This window comes from Oncorhynchus gorbuscha, linkage group LG11 (genome assembly GCF_021184085.1).
Source record: "Oncorhynchus gorbuscha isolate QuinsamMale2020 ecotype Even-year linkage group LG11, OgorEven_v1.0, whole genome shotgun sequence".
Lineage (NCBI taxonomy): Eukaryota > Metazoa > Chordata > Actinopteri > Salmoniformes > Salmonidae > Oncorhynchus > Oncorhynchus gorbuscha.
In genome coordinates, this window is record NC_060183.1 from 41,399,055 (window position 1) to 41,417,558 (window position 18,504).

Consider the following 18,504-nt stretch of genomic DNA (forward strand, 5'->3'; position numbering starts at 1 on the left):
AGGGGGTAGTGAGGTCTGCACAACGCATCACCGGGGGCAAACTATCTGCCCTCCAGGACACCTACACCACCCGATGTCACAGGAAGGCCATAAAGATCATCAAGGACAACAACCACCCGAACCACTGCCTGTTCACCCCACTATCATCCAGAAGGCGAGGTCAGTACAGGTGCATCAAAGCTGGGACCGAGAGACTGAAAAACAGCTTCTATCTCAAGGCCATCAGACTGTTAAACAGCCACCACTAACATTGAGTGGCTGCTGCCAACACACTGACTCAAATCCAGTCACTTTAATAATGGGAATTGATGGGAAATTATGTAAATACATCACTAGCCACTTTAAACAATGCTACCTAATATAATGTTACATACCCTACATTATTCATCTCATATGCATAAGTATATACTGTACTCTATATAATCTACTGCATCCTTATGTAATACATGTATCACTAGCCACTAACTATGTCACTTTGTTTACATATTCATCTCATATGTATATACTGCACTCAATACCATCTACTGTATCTTGCCTATGCCGCTCTGTACCATCACTCATTCATGTATCTTTATGTACATATTCTTTATCCCCTTACACTTGTGTCTATAAGGTAGTAGTTTTGGAATTGTTAGCTAGATTACTTGTTGGTTATTACTGCATTGTCGGAACACACACACACACACACACACACACACACACACACACACACACACACACACACACACACACACACACACACACACACACACACACACACACACACACACACACCTGACCAACACAGAGCCTCAGGGTCAACCCAAGTGGGAAAACACAGACACAGAGACACACACACCTGACCAACACAGTGCCTCAGGGCCAACCCAAGTGGGAAAACACAGACACACACACCTGACCAACACAGAGCCTCAGGGCCAACCCAAGTGGGAAAACACAGACACAGAGACACACACACCTGACCAACACAGAGCCTCAGGGCCAACCCAAGTGGGAAAACACAGACACAGAGACACACACACCTGACCAACACAGAGCCTCAGGGCCAACCCAAGTGGGAAAACACAGACACAGAGACACACACACACCTGACCAACACAGTGCCTCAGGGCCAACCCAAGTGGGAAAACACAGAGACACGGGAAAACACAGAGACACACACACCTGACCAACACAGTGCCTCAGGGCCAACCCAAGTGGGAAAACACAGACACAGAGACACACACACCTGACCAACACAGTGCCTCAGGGCCAACCCAAGTGGGAAAACACAGACACACACACCTGACCAACACAGAGCCTCAGGGCCAACCCAAGTGGGAAAACACAGACACAGAGACACACACACCTGACCAACACAGTTCCTCAGGGCCAACCCAAGTGGGAAATCACAGACACAGAGACACACACACCTGACCAACACAGTGCCTCAGGGCCAACCCAAGTGGGAAAACACAGACACAGAGACACACACACCTGACCAACACAGAGCCTTAGGGCCAACCTAAGGGGGAAAACACAGACACACACACCTGACCAACACAGAGCCTCAGGGCCAACCCAAGTGGGAAAACACAGACACAGAGACACACACACACCTGACCAACACAGTGCCTCAGGGCCAACCCAAGTGGGAAAACACAGACACACACACCTGACCAACACAGAGCCTCAGGGCCAACCCAAGTGGGAAAACACAGACACAGAGACACACACACACCTGACCAACACAGTGCCTCAGGGCCAACCCAAGTGGGAAAACACAGACACACACACCTGACCAACACAGAGCCTCAGGGCCAACCCAAGTGGGAAAACACAGACACAGAGACACACACACACCTGACCAACACAGAGCCTCAGGGTCAACCCAAGCGGGAAAACACAGACACAGAGACACACACACCTGACCAACACAGTTCCTCAGGGCCAACCCAAGTGGGAAAACAGAGACACACACACCTGACCAACACAGTGTCTCAGGGCCAACCCAAGTGGGAAAACACAGACACAGAGACACACACACCTGACCAACACAGTGTCTCAGGGCCAACCCAAGTGGGAAAACACAGACACACACACCTGACCAACACAGTGCCTCAGGGTCAACCCAAGTGGGAAAACAGAGACACACACACCTGACCAACACAGTGCCTCAGGGCCAACCCAAGTGGGAAAACACAAACACAGAGACACACACACCTGACCAACACAGAGCCTCAGGGTCAACCCAAGCGGGAAAACACAGACACAGAGACACACACACCTGACCAACACAGTTCCTCAGGGCCAACCCAAGTGGGAATACACAGACACAGAGACACACACACCTGACCAACACAGAGCCTCAGGGCCAACCCAAGGGGGAATACACAGACACAGAGACACACACACCTGACCAACACAGAGCCTCAGGGCCAACCCAAGGGGGAAAACACAGACACAGAGACACACACACCTGACCAACACAGTGCCTCAGGGCCAACCCAAGTGGGAAAACACAGACACAGAGACACACACACCTGACCAACACAGAGCCTCAGGGCCAACCCAAGTGGGAAAACACAGACACAGAGACACACACACACCTGACCAACACAGTGCCTCAGGGCCAACCCAAGTGGGAAAACACAGACACAGAGACACACACACCTGACCAACACAGAGCCTCAGGGCCAACCCAAGTGGGAAAACACAGACACAGAGACACACACACACCTGACCAACACAGTGCCTCAGGGCCAACCCAAGTGGGAAAACACAAACACGGGAAAACACAGAGACACACACACCTGACCAACACAGTGCCTCAGGGCCAACCCAAGTGGGAAAACACAGACACAGAGACACACACACCTGACCAACACAGTGCCTCAGGGCCAACCCAAGTGGGAAAACACAGACACACACACCTGACCAACACAGAGCCTCAGGGCCAACCCAAGTGGGAAAACACAGACACAGAGACACACACACCTGACCAACACAGTTCCTCAGGGCCAACCCAAGTGGGAAATCACAGACACAGAGACACACACACCTGACCAACACAGTGCCTCAGGGCCAACCCAAGTGGGAAAACACAGACACAGAGACACACACACCTGACCAACACAGAGCCTTAGGGCCAACCTAAGGGGGAAAACACAGACACACACACCTGACCAACACAGAGCCTCAGGGCCAACCCAAGTGGGAAAACACAGACACACACACCTGACCAACACAGAGCCTCAGGGCCAACCCAAGTGGGAAAACACAGACACAGAGACACACACACACCTGACCAACACAGTGCCTCAGGGCCAACCCAAGTGGGAAAACACAGACACACACACCTGACCAACACAGAGCCTCAGGGCCAACCCAAGTGGGAAAACACAGACACAGAGACACACACACACCTGACCAACACAGAGCCTCAGGGTCAACCCAAGCGGGAAAACACAGACACAGAGACACACACACCTGACCAACACAGTTCCTCAGGGCCAACCCAAGTGGGAAAACAGACACACACACCTGACCAACACAGTGTCTCAGGGCCAACCCAAGTGGGAAAACACAGACACAGAGACACACACACCTGACCAACACAGTGTCTCAGGGCCAACCCAAGTGGGAAAACACAGACACACACACCTGACCAACACAGTGCCTCAGGGTCAACCCAAGTGGGAAAACAGAGACACACACACCTGACCAACACAGTGCCTCAGGGCCAACCCAAGTGGGAAAACACAAACACAGAGACACACACACCTGACCAACACAGAGCCTCAGGGTCAACCCAAGCGGGAAAACACAGACACAGAGACACACACACCTGACCAACACAGTTCCTCAGGGCCAACCCAAGTGGGAATACACAGACACAGAGACACACACACCTGACCAACACAGAGCCTCAGGGCCAACCCAAGGGGGAATACACAGACACAGAGACACACACACCTGACCAACACAGAGCCTCAGGGCCAACCCAAGGGGGAAAACACAGACACAGAGACACACACACCTGACCAACACAGTGTCTCAGGGCCAACCCAAGTGGGAAAACACAGACACACACACCTGACCAACACAGTGCCTCAGGGTCAACCCAAGTGGGAAAACAGAGACACACACACCTGACCAACACAGTGCCTCAGGGCCAACCCAAGTGGGAAAACACAAACACAGAGACACACACACCTGACCAACACAGAGCCTCAGGGTCAACCCAAGCGGGAAAACACAGACACAGAGACACACACACCTGACCAACACAGTTCCTCAGGGCCAACCCAAGTGGGAATACACAGACACAGAGACACACACACCTGACCAACACAGAGCCTCAGGGCCAACCCAAGGGGGAATACACAGACACAGAGACACACACACCTGACCAACACAGAGCCTCAGGGCCAACCCAAGGGGGAAAACACAGACACAGAGACACACACACCTGACCAACACAGTGCCTCAGGGCCAACCCAAGTGGGAAAACACAGACACAGAGACACACACACCTGACCAACACAGAGCCTCAGGGCCAACCCAAGTGGGAAAACACAGACACAGAGACACACACACACCTGACCAACACAGTGCCTCAGGGCCAACCCAAGTGGGAAAACACAGACACAGAGACACACACACCTGACCAACACAGAGCCTCAGGGCCAACCCAAGTGGGAAAACACAGACACAGAGACACACACACACCTGACCAACACAGTGCCTCAGGGCCAACCCAAGTGGGAAAACACAGAGACACGGGAAAACACAGAGACACACACACCTGACCAACACAGTGCCTCAGGGCCAACCCAAGTGGGAAAACACAGACACAGAGACACACACACCTGACCAACACAGTGCCTCAGGGCCAACCCAAGTGGGAAAACACAGACACACACACCTGACCAACACAGAGCCTCAGGGCCAACCCAAGTGGGAAAACACAGACACAGAGACACACACACCTGACCAACACAGTTCCTCAGGGCCAACCCAAGTGGGAAATCACAGACACAGAGACACACACACCTGACCAACACAGTGCCTCAGGGCCAACCCAAGTGGGAAAACACAGACACAGAGACACACACACCTGACCAACACAGAGCCTTAGGGCCAACCTAAGGGGGAAAACACAGACACACACACCTGACCAACACAGAGCCTCAGGGCCAACCCAAGTGGGAAAACACAGACACAGAGACACACACACACCTGACCAACACAGTGCCTCAGGGCCAACCCAAGTGGGAAAACACAGACACACACACCTGACCAACACAGAGCCTCAGGGCCAACCCAAGTGGGAAAACACAGACACAGAGACACACACACACCTGACCAACACAGTGCCTCAGGGCCAACCCAAGTGGGAAAACACAGACACACACACCTGACCAACACAGAGCCTCAGGGCCAACCCAAGTGGGAAAACACAGACACAGAGACACACACACACCTGACCAACACAGAGCCTCAGGGTCAACCCAAGTGGGAAAACACAGACACAGAGACACACACACCTGACCAACACAGTGTCTCAGGGCCAACCCAAGTGGGAAAACACAGACACACACACCTGACCAACACAGTGCCTCAGGGTCAACCCAAGTGGGAAAACAGAGACACACACACCTGACCAACACAGTGCCTCAGGGCCAACCCAAGTGGGAAAACACAAACACAGAGACACACACACCTGACCAACACAGAGCCTCAGGGTCAACCCAAGCGGGAAAACACAGACACAGAGACACACACACCTGACCAACACAGTTCCTCAGGGCCAACCCAAGTGGGAATACACAGACACAGAGACACACACACCTGACCAACACAGAGCCTCAGGGCCAACCCAAGGGGGAATACACAGACACAGAGACACACACACCTGACCAACACAGAGCCTCAGGGCCAACCCAAGGGGGAAAACACAGACACAGAGACACACACACCTGACCAACACAGTGCCTCAGGGCCAACCCAAGTGGGAAAACACAGACACAGAGACACACACACCTGACCAACACAGAGCCTCAGGGCCAACCCAAGTGGGAAAACACAGACACAGAGACACACACACACCTGACCAACACAGTGCCTCAGGGCCAACCCAAGTGGAAAACACAGACACACACACCTGACCAACACAGAGCCTCAGGGCCAACCCAAGTGGGAAAACAGAGACACACACACCTGACCAACACAGTGTCTCAGGGCCAACCCAAGTGGGAAAACACAGACACAGAGACACGCACACCTGACCAACACAGTTCCTCAGGGCCAACCCAAGTGGGAAAACACAGACACACACACCTGACCAACACAGTGCCTCAGGGTCAACCCAAGTGGGAAAACAGAGACACACACACCTGACCAACACAGTGTCTCAGGGCCAACCCAAGTGGGAAAACACAGACACAGAGACACACACACACCTCACCAACACAGTGCCTCAGGGCCAACCCAAGTGGGAAAACACAGACACACACACCTGACCAACACAGTTCCTCAGGGCCAACCCAAGTGGGAAAACACAGACACAGAGACACACACACCTGACCAACACAGTGCCTCAGGGCCAACCCAAGTGGGAAAACACAGACACAGAGACACACACACCTGACCAACACAGAGCCTCAGGGCCAACCCAAGTGGGAAAACACAGACACAGAGACACACACACCTCACCAACACAGTGCCTCAGGGCCAACCCAAGTGGGAAAACACAGACACAGAGACACACACACCTGACCAACACAGAGCCTCAGGGCCAACCCAAGTGGGAAAACACAGACACAGAGACACACACACACCTGACCAACACAGTGCCTCAGGGCCAACCCAAGTGGGAAAACACAGAGACACGGGAAAACACAGAGACACACACACCTGACCAACACAGTGCCTCAGGGCCAACCCAAGTGGGAAAACACAGACACAGAAACACACACACCTGACCAACACAGTGCCTCAGGGCCAACCCAAGTGGGAAAACACAGACACACACACCTGACCAACACAGAGCCTCAGGGCCAAAACAAGTGGGAAAACACAGACACAGAGACACACACACCTGACCAACACAGTGCCTCAGGGCCAACCCAAGTGGGAAAACACAGACACACCCACCTGACCAACACAGAGCCTCAGGGCCAACCCAAGTGGGAAAACACAGACACAGAGACACACACACACCTGACCAACACAGTGCCTCAGGGCCAACCCAAGTGGGAAAACACAGACACACACACCTGACCAACACAGAGCCTCAGGGCCAACCCAAGTGGGAAAACACAGACACAGAGACACACACACACCTGACCAACACAGAGCCTCAGGGTCAACCCAAGCGGGAAAACACAGACACCGAGACACACACACCTGACCAACACAGTTCCTCAGGGCCAACCCAAGTGGGAAAACAGAGACACACACACCTGACCAACACAGTGTCTCAGGGCCAACCCAAGTGGGAAAACACAGATACAGAGACACACACACCTGACCAACACAGTGTCTCAGGGCCAACCCAAGTGGGAAAACACAGACACACACACCTGACAAACACAGTGCCTCAGGGTCAACCCAAGTGGGAAAACAGAGACACACACACCTGACCAACACAGAGCCTCAGGGCCAACCCAAGTGGGAAAACACAGACACAGAGACACACACACACCTGACCAACACAGTGCCACAGGGCCAACCCAAGTGGGAAAACACAGACACACACACCTGACCAACACAGAGCCTCAGGGCCAACCCAAGTGGAAAAACACAGACACAGAGACACACACACACCTGACCAACACAGTGCCTCAGGGCCAACCCAAGTGGGAAAACACAGACACAGAGACACACACACCTGACCAACACAGTTCCTCAGGGCCAACCCAAGGGGGAAAACACAGACACAGAGACACACACACCTGACCAACACAGAGCCTCAGGGCCAACCCAAGGGGGAAAACACAGACACAGAGACACACACACCTGACCAACACAGTGCCTCAGGGCCAACCCAAGTGGGAAAACACAGACACAGAGACACACACACCTGACCAACACAGAGCCTCAGGGCCAACCCAAGTGGGAAAACACAGACACAGAGACACACACACCTGACCAACACAGTGCCTCAGGGCCAACCCAAGTGGAAAACACAGACACACACACCTGACCAACACAGAGCCTCAGGGCCAACCCAAGTGGGAAAACAGAGACACACACACCTGACCAACACAGTGTCTCAGGGCCAACCCAAGTGGGAAAACAGAGACACACACACCTGACCAACACAGTGTCTCAGGGCCAACCCAAGTGGGAAAACACAGACACAGAGACACACACACCTGACCAACACAGTTCCTCAGGGCCAACCCAAGTGGGAAAACACAGACACACACACCTGACCAACACAGTGCCTCAGGGTCAACCCAAGTGGGAAAACAGAGACACACACACCTGACCAACACAGTGTCTCAGGGCCAACCCAAGTGGGAAAACACAGACACAGAGACACACACACACCTCACCAACACAGTGCCTCAGGGCCAACCCAAGTGGGAAAACACAGACACACACACCTGACCAACACAGTTCCTCAGGGCCAACCCAAGTGGGAAAACACAGACACAGAGACACACACACCTGACCAACACAGTGCCTCAGGGCCAACCCAAGTGGGAAAACACAGACACAGAGACACACACACCTCACCAACACAGTGCCTCAGGGCCAACCCAAGTGGGAAAACACAGACACAGAGACACACACACCTGACCAACACAGTGCCTCAGGGCCAACCCAAGTGGGACCACCACACTAAGTTTGTGCGAGAAAAGCCACTTTCTTTTTATCAACTATTTCTCTATTTTCTCTCTGTTGATCTCTTTTTCTGTTTCTCCATCTGTCTACATGCCTTTTAATCAACTTTCTCTCGCTCCATGTCTCTGCCCTGCGAGCTGTTCTTATTACTTTCTGTGTGACTGATGGAATAAGCCCAATAACCCATGAGGGTTCCTCCAGCTACGGCTGCCCTCTGCTCCCCTTGTCTGTGCCTGAGCTAAATTAGAAAATATAAGCCCTTAAAAAATGTCTATCAGGCTTCTGAATAGGAACAGTGCAGTGAATGAGTATTTCATCCAGGTAGATTTAGGTGGCCGATCAGAGAAATGTTTTCAACGGAACATTGTCCTCTTCTTTCCCTCCCTCCCTCACCACCTCCCCTCCGTAATCCCTCTTTCTCCCTCTCTCCCAGACTCGTCGTCTCGTCCTCACAGGACAGTGTTTACGAGGGCCATCGAGGCCTGCGACCTGCACTGGCAGGACACGCACCTGCAGCGCATCATCACACACGACCTCTACACGCACTCACACGCACACTGTCACCACGACAACCATGGCAGTGCAGGGGCACTGTTCGACGCCCGTGGCTGGCCCCTCTGGCATGGTGAGTGTGTGTGTGTGTGTTTGTGTTGGCAGTGGCAAATGCAAAGGAGGGCTAGATTTCTAAGACCTGTTTTTAGAAGAAGAAAAAAAGATTTAGAGTAGCATTGGAAATAACAGCCTCCCGCCCCACCCCCCTCTCGCAGAGCACATCCCTACAGCGTGTGCGAGGGTGGATGCGCTGCGGTCACATGGTTATCCCAGGGAGGCCTTGCTGTTGGCCATCGCTATCGTCAACACTCTCATACGGCAGCAACAGAAACATCTTGAGCTCTTCCGCAGCCACAAAAAAGGTCTGTTGGAATTTGCATCTGTCTTAATTGGGTATTAAGTGTGTAAATGCAGAGTAATACCAGCGTGTGGTTTTGTCCTCTCCAGAGCTGCTCCATAAAGGCATGACATCTGTCACCAACATGGAGGGCTGGGTGGGACACCCCCTGGACCCTATAGGCACTCTGTTCAGCACCTTACTGGACACGGGACGGGGAGACGAGGAGGGGCGCAACGCCTTCCTAGACTTCTCAGGTAAATGCACGCACACTCTCTCTCTCTCTCTCTCTCTCTCTCCCTTTTCTGCATATTTTCTGCATTTTAATTGGATCGGTTTTTTCCCCTGCGCCATCTTTTATTCACGAGCTGTGATTGGAGGATGGCTGAGGAACAATTAGTGATGTCATCAGTGATGATTGGGTGTGATTGGTTCTGTCAGATAGATACTTGCGTTCCATGGCCTTGGAAACTGTGTGTGTGTGTGTGTGTGTGTGTGTGTGTGTGTGTGTGTGTGTGTGTGTGTGTGTGTGTGTGTGTGTGTGTGTGTGTGTGTGTGTGTGTGTGTGTGTGTGTGTGTGTGTGTGGGGAAGTGATAATCCTCCTGGGGTTATGTCTGTGGGCCCATAGAGACATCATTAAGCTATTAGAATAAATGATGACCTCTCCCTGGAGAACACACACCCAGAGAGACCGCAGAGAGACGGAACATGCTAATAGATCAACACATGCTAATAGATCAACACATAAGTCAATAAAGGAAATAGCGCATCTATACATTGATTACATTGATTGTGAAACCTTAAGATACACTACATGACCAAAATAATTCATCCCCCTTTGCTGCTATAACAGCCTCTACTCTTCTGGGAAGGCTTTCTACTAATAATAATAATATATGCCATTTAGCGGACGCTTTTATCCAAAGCGACTTACAGTCATGTGTGCATACATTCTACGTATGGGTGGTCCCGGGAATCGAACCCACTACCCTGGCGTTACAAGCGCCATGCTCTACCAACTGAGCTACAGAAGGACCACTAGATGTTGGGAAATTGTTGCGGGGACTTGCTTCCACTAGGCCACAACAGCATTTAGTGAGGTTGAGCACAAATGTTGGGCGATTAGGCCTGGCTGCAGTCGCCATTCCAATTCATCCCAAAGGTGTTCGATGGGGTTGAGGTCAGGGCTCTGTGAGGTCAGGGCTCCGAGTTCTTCCACACCGATCTCGACAAACCATTTCTGTATGGACCTCGCTTTGTGCACGGAGGCATTGTATTGCTGAAAGGGCCTTCCCCAAACTGTTGCCACAAAGTTGGAAGCTCAGAATCGTCTGGAATGTCATTGTATGCTGTAGCTTTGTATGCTGTGTCATTGTATGCTGTAGCTTTAAGATTGGAACTAAGGGGCCTAGCCCGAACCATGAAAAACAGCCCAAGACAATTATTCCTCGTCCACCAAACTTTACAGTTTCCACTGTGCATTAGGGAAGGTAGCGTTCTCCTGGCATCCACCAAACCCTGATTCGTCTGTCGGACTGCCAGATGGTGAAACGTGATTCATCATTCCAGGGAAGGCATTTCCACTGCTCCAGAGTCCAATGGCGCCAAGCTTTACACCACTCCAGCTGACGCTTGGCATTGCGCATGGTTATCGTGGGCTTGTGTGCGGATGCTCTGCCATGGAAACCCATTTCATGAAGCTCCCGACAAACAGTTCTTGTGCTGACGTTGCTTCCAGAGGCATTTTGGAACTCTGTTAGTGAGTGTTGCAACCGAGGACAGACGGTTTTTATGCGGTTCAGCACTCGGTGGTCCCGTTCTGTAAGCTTGTGTGGCCTACCACTTCGCGGCTGAGCCGTTATTGCTCCTAGACATTTCCACTTCACAATAACAGCACTTACAGTTGACTGGGGCAGCTCTAGCAGGGCAGAAATTAGAAACATGGCAACCTATGACGGTGCCACGTTTAAAGTCACTGTGTTCTTCAGTACGGGCCATTCTACTGCCAATGTTTGTCTATGGAGATTGTATGGCTGTGTGCTTGATTTTATACACTTGTCAGCAACGGGTGTGGCTGTGACAAATAAAATTTGATTTGATTTGATTTGGCTGAAATAGCCAAATCCACTCATTTGAGGGGGGGGTCCACTTACTTTTGTATAAATAGCTTACTTTAAAGGCCTTGGTTGAAATAGCAGTAATTTTGGTCCGGACTGTGGACTATAATCCATTGACTATTTGAGTCAGGTGGGTTAGTGCTAGTGTGGAACTAACACCTGGACACACAGTAGCTCTGCATGACTGAATTGAATGCTGTAGTTTCCTGGGGCAGCACAGAGCTAGTGTCATGATAATGAGGGTTGAGTGACCGTATTGGTTCAGACACAGATTGAGCCACAGCCTTGCTGTTTCACTCGCTATTAGATTTGGTGACAACATTTCAAAGACATGCTGTTTTTAATGTGATCTCTTTTATTTTCTTCCACTCTCTCTCCCTCTCCCTCTCTCTCTCCCTCTCTCTCTCTGTTTCCCCGTTCTCTCTCCAGGCTCTGTGAGTACAGCCAAAAGGTCGGAGCCCCACCTCTTCCCAGCACAACGCTTACTGGACGATGGCCAATCGTTCGTAGCACTAGCCGTAGAGACTGCTCTGATCGGCTTAGGGCAACAGAGGGTGATGCCCGACGGCCTATATGCCCAGGAGAAGGTGTGTCGCAACGAAGAGCAGCTATTGGCCAAGCTCCAGGAAGTGGAACTGGACGACGCACTGGTCAAGATCTTCCGCAAGCAAGCAATCTTCCTGCTAGAGGGTGAGGGGTAGATACACACACACACACACACAGTCTTGTTTAACTAACTTTGTGGGGACACACAATTGATTCCCTTTCAAAGTCCTATTTTCCCTAAACCCTAACCGTAACACCAAAACCTAACCCTAACTCCTAAACCTAACCTTGAACCCTAATTCTAACCTTAACCCTAAACCCGTTAGAAATAGCCTTTTTCGCTGTTGGTCCAATTACTATTTACTAATGATTTAGAAATATAACGTTTTAATGCCAGTATATTCTGGTCCCCACAAGTATAGTTAAACATTTCTACACAAACATCCGTCGCTCTCGCTAATCTCTATCTTTTTAATCTCTCTTTAGTCTAATCTATCTATCTAATATATCTAAGCCTGTATTCTCTGTCTCCCGTAGCTGGTCCATACAGTGGTCTAGGAGAGTTGCTCTACAGAGAGAGTGTTCCCATGCATACCTTTGCCAAGTATCTCTTCACATCCCTACTACCTCACGACACAGAACTGGCGTACAAAATTGCACTGAGAGCCATGAGGTAAGTACACACACAAACATATCTCACATAACTTATTTTCTTTGCACTTCAATAAATAGTTTATGCCCAGAAAGAACATCAGGTAAGATCAGATGAAAAGGGAGGTCAGCCTCCTTTCGAGGCTCAAGTGATGTATGTGTGTGTGTGAGGCGTGGAGCTGTCCTGGGTGCTGTTTAATCACAGCGCTGCCTTTTGCTGGAATCCTTGTTAAATAATTCAACAGCATTGAAAATTAGTTTTGGAGATTGTTTGAATAATAAATATACAGTAATATATATAAATATATATTTTATGACGTTGAGCATCTTTCTGACTGCTGAGAGGCTTATGAAACCTTTGGAACTTCATTTCATTCTGCCCAAATTAAACTCCTTAGATTTTTAATATATTGAAATCTTTTTTTCATTTTTTTTTTCAACCAGCCTCATATACTGGCATTACAATGTTCTATTCTAAATCGTTTTTACTCATCTCCGCTTTAACAGAAGCACAGAATATTTCCATAAGCCTTTAGAAGACATCTTAAAGGCCCATACATCCTTATCAAAGCAATAAATAAAGGGTCAATATCAGTGTATTAAATATGTGTCTTTAGGTTACCGGTCCTGGAATCCATGGCCCCATCAGGTGATCTGTCCAGACCTCACCATATAGTGTCAATGGTCCCTAATCGCTACCCTCGCTGGTTCACTCTGTCTCACATAGAGTCACAACAATGTGAACTGGCCTCCACCATGCTCACCGCAGCCAAAGGTAAACACACACACACATACTGTATGTACGAGCACACACACACTACAAACGCACACTCACATACACACACATGGTCAAACAATTAATGTTTCTGATATTTTTTGCAAATAGGTTGTTTTAAATGTTTGTTTTTTTGTCTTCTCAGGCGACGGGCGTAAGTTAGAAACGGTGTTAGAGTCCATCCAGAAGAACATCCACTCCTCGTCTCACATCTTCAAACTGGCTCAGGACGCCTTCAAGATCGCTACTCTGATGGACAGTCTACCGGACATCACATTGCTCAAGGTCTCACTGGAGCTGGGTCTTCAGGTAACACACACGTCCACAGTAAACACACACACACTCACACACGCACCTCCCTAACCTGAACCTGCTCCCCTCTCCCCTGAAGGTGATGAGAATGACTCTGTCCACGTTGAACTGGAGGAGGAGAGAGATGGTACGGTGGCTTGTCACCTGTGCCACAGAAGTTGGTGAGTTACTCCTCTAAGGATATTTTGCGTGATGTGTGTCGGGGTGTATGAGTGATGTACTGCATATGTGTGTCGAATATATACTTCCACAAACTAACCACCCTCTCCCCTGCTGTAGGTGTGTATGCGTTGGATAGCATCATGCAGAGTTGGTTCACCCTGTTCACCCCGACCGAGGCCACAAGCATCGTTGCCACCACCGTCATGTCCAACACCACCATCGTCCGCCTGCACCTGGACTGTCACCAGCAGGAGAACCTGGCCTCCTCCGCCCGGACCCTGGCCCTGCAGTGTACCATGAAGGACCCCCAGAACTGTGCCCTCTCCGCCCTCACGCTCTGCGAGAAGGACCACATCGCCTTCGAGACAGCCTACCAGATCGTCCTGGACGCGGCCGTCACGGGGATGAGCTACACACAGCTCTTTACAATAGCCAGGTACATGGAGCACAGAGGATATCCCATGAGGGCTTACAAGCTGGCCACGCTAGCCATGGCCCACCTTAACCTCAGCTACAACCAGGACACCCACCCGGCTATCAACGACGTGCTGTGGGCCTGCGCTCTGAGCCACTCTCTGGGGAAGAACGAGCTGACTGCCGTCATCCCCCTGGTGGTGAAGAGCGTGAAGTGCGCCACTGTACTGTCAGACATTTTGAGACGGTGCACGTTGACCACGCCGGGCATGGTGGCGCTGCACAGCCGCAGGAACTCTGGGAAGCTGATGTCGCTGGACAAGGCGCCGCTCAGGCAGCTGCTGGACGCCACTATCGGGGCCTACATCAACACCACGCACTCTCGCCTCACGCACATCAGCCCGCGCCACTACAGCGAGTTCATCGAGTTCCTCAGTAAGGCCAGAGAGACGTTCCTCATGGCCCAGGACGGACACATCCAGTTTACCCAGTTCATAGACAACCTTAAACAGATCTACAAGGGCAAGAAGAAACTCATGATGCTCGTACGGGAGAGGTTCGGTTGACGAAAGACTAATAAACGTTTAAAAAAGACTTTTGTGATTGGTCGACGACGGATCTATTGAGGTGAAGAGATGGAGTGCGATCACGCCCCCTTTTACTTGATCCCGCCTTTGTATCCTTTTGTAACTTAAAAAGTGACGGAAAAAATGGAAAATGGAAAGAAAAAACAGAAAACAAGAAAAACGAAACGACTAAAAACAAACAATAAAAAAAGCCACATCGGTATTAATGTGTATATAGACCCTATTTAGTTCACAAACAAACAAAAAAAGAACATTTGTTGAGGAAGTGTGTGTGTGTGTGTGTGTGTGTGTGTGTGTGTGTGTGTGTGTGTGTGTGTGTGTGTGTGTGTGTGTGTGTGTGTGTGTGTGTGTGTGTGTGTGTGTGTGTGTGTGTGTGTGTGTGTGTGTGTGTGTGTCTTTATATGTATGAAGGAGAAGTGTGAGAGAGAGAGAAATACAATCTTTTGGTTTCCACTGAGTATATGTTGTCCAGTGGCGAGATGTCCTCATAGCACTCCAGTTCCCCTTCTGTTGAAAGCTCACAGAGACAAACACGGCTTAAACCAAACGGAGCAACTCCATCAGACGTGACAAGTACCTCGTACGGACCCAGCTTTACTCCCCCCTTGTCCTCACCACTCAGTGTAGTCAAAGTGTGCAAACGGTAGAAGTAAAAGAACAACACAAACAAACAGTTCATATTTCTTGTTTTTCCTTTTTATTTACTGTTTTTTGTTTCTTGAGTAACAGTGATCACCAACTCCAGTCTGACTGTCTGCCATGGCTTTGCAGTGTTGTTCACCCTGATGCTACACACACACACACACACACACACACACACACACACACACACACACACACACACACACACACACACACACACACACACACACACACACACACTAAACAAGCAAATAAACACAGAAAAACACACCCACACTCAGAAACACTGTAAACACACCCTTGCAGAAAACACACACTTATACTGTCATAGTGCTTGCGCTTGTGGAAACTTAGCAACTGTCAACATACATTCTCAGGGATTTCTCTAAAAAAAAAAAGGAAAGTGAAAAAAGAAAGAGTGAGAGCATTTTATTGTACTGTGTATATATAATAGTATATGTCTGAATAGTGAAAAACAAATGTATACGTTAACTAATTTATAAATAATATTCTATGTAATGCAAAATACTTGAAGCTGCAGTACCTTGGTTTTTATAGCAAAAACATATCAGAAGGACAATTAAAATGTGTCGCCTTGCGTTGCATCATCAGGGGCCAGGACAAAGGTCAAAGGTTAGGGGTCACTTCAGTAGGACTGTTAGCTGGGTGACCCCGCCGAGACAGACAGACTGACACCCACTGGACTGCTTGACAGGAACTGGCTGTTTGCAAAACAGGACATGGATGTTGTATTTTGTATGGACCAGCAAAATATATATATCCTCCAGTTGTAGACACAGTTTCATTGGGCACCGCAGAAGAAGAGGAAAGAGAGAGAGAGAGAGACTTCCCAGGAGCCAGATCAGTGAGCCTTAGCGTTACAGATGCAGAACAAGGGCCCAGTGCCTATGAAGCCGTCAAATGTAGATCTGACAAAACCCCTGACTCTTTACTAATAATCAGCGTATAAATTTGGCCTGACCACGCCTCCTGTCTCCTTCCGCAGTGATCAAGTTACAAAAAAAGAAGCTCCATTATATGCACAACAACCAACCAACAACATGTTACATGCCTCCACACAACCAACCAACATGTACAACATGCCTCTTCTGCTGACTCCCTGACTTTGTGCAGGACAGACAGTTGCTATGTAGGTCTTGACTGTTCCAACGTTTTTTAACGCTTTTTGTTATTTATGTTTCTCTCTTTTTGAATTTTTAAAATTTCTCTCTAGAATTCCTCAACGAGAACAGCCTTCTTTCTTGCCTTGTCTTAATGCTTTAAAACAACCAAACGGGAGTTCTAACTACCAAACTTCGTTCATTAAATTTAAAGCCAACCAACTTTGGTTACAACTTTTAGTGTCTTTAATTTTTAGCTGACTGGTTTTGTGTTCAGTGCTTTGAAAATCCATTCTCCTCTGTTTGTTTTTGGGGTGCAGAAACGTTGTCTAGTGTCTCATGTCCCCTCCTCCCCTAGAGGTTTGTCCGTAGTTCCTTTGTCCAGAGGCGCAAATATAATTCATATTCCATTTTATTTATTATGATAGGTAAACGATTGTACTTCTTCAACAGTGTCAGCATTGCTCATGAAGTTGAAATTCAGATTTGATACACCGATATCAATTTATTTATGTAACTAAATCACTGTTTTATAAACTTGTTAATGATTCAACTTTTTTTTTGTTTTAATTAAAATTAGTTTTTTGAGAGGAGACCTTGTGTGGTGTTTTGTTTTCTCTAGTTCTGCTATTTTTATGCTGCGTCATCAGTTGAGAAACGTTATGTTTGGGTTTTACTGTCTTTTATCCAAGAATGTAAACCCTGGAACGCGTCTGGAAAATAATGAATCCACTGAGAGTAGTAGTAAAAAGGAAGTCAAGTCCCCCCCCCCTGCTCGTCTGTTTCCCAGAAACAGTCTTATAGTCGTTGTGTTTGGTGTATTTGGGCGGTATTCCAAGTGTTCTGTTCTTTATCATTCCTGGTATTCTCGAGATGTTTAAAATACCCAAGAGTCGATATTCAGGCCATCCATACGAAGGAATTCCCCTCGACCAAACCCACAAATTCTGGAAAACAAACAGCAATTTTTCTTTGACCCCAATTGTAAAAGAGCCAACTTCATCATCAGTGTTTAGTTATACAAAAATATGCCAAAAAGCTGTTGTGTTGTTCAATATACAGTTCAGTGTTCCACGTAGGGAAATAGATTCTGCGAGAAGAGCCATGTGGCTTCAGGCTATTCCGTGTGGGACGTGGGGACCCGGTGTCCAAGTAGCTATGTGCGTGGAAAACATTTCTTCACAGGTAATGCATTTTACTTGTGTGAGTATAGTCCGTTTGTAACTCCACTCGCTACTTATAGCTGTATAGTCCGTTTGTTTGTGTCGTTGGTCTTGGCTAGCTTAATGTTCCGGTCGGTATCTAGCTAGCTAGCACAGTACTCGTGTGGCTGTTAGCGCTGCTATGAAAAGGGGCATGAGGGAAGCCCCACAATATTATGTTTTTCAAACTATTAAGAATACTCGGGAGCAGGCAATGTTTAAAAGTCATCTTTAAACATGTTGTACTTTT

At 49.1% G+C, this 18,504-nt stretch overlaps 1 protein-coding gene across 1 annotated transcript in view; it reads left to right on the plus strand.

Moving 5' to 3' along the window:
* Window positions 1-17,645, plus strand: part of LOC124048650 (zinc finger SWIM domain-containing protein 6-like) — a 57,052-nt gene extending 39,407 nt beyond the window's left edge. The window contains exons 6-14 of the mRNA XM_046369637.1: window positions 9,269-9,460; window positions 9,603-9,749; window positions 9,835-9,981; window positions 12,272-12,532; window positions 12,926-13,061; window positions 13,657-13,814; window positions 13,960-14,123; window positions 14,206-14,287; window positions 14,406-17,645. Of these exons, the coding sequence (XP_046225593.1) occupies window positions 9,269-9,460; window positions 9,603-9,749; window positions 9,835-9,981; window positions 12,272-12,532; window positions 12,926-13,061; window positions 13,657-13,814; window positions 13,960-14,123; window positions 14,206-14,287; window positions 14,406-15,268 (2,150 nt within the window). The 3' untranslated portion in view covers window positions 15,269-17,645. The remainder of the gene's footprint in view (window positions 1-9,268; window positions 9,461-9,602; window positions 9,750-9,834; window positions 9,982-12,271; window positions 12,533-12,925; window positions 13,062-13,656; window positions 13,815-13,959; window positions 14,124-14,205; window positions 14,288-14,405) is intronic.
* Window positions 17,646-18,504: the final 859 nt, after the last annotated feature.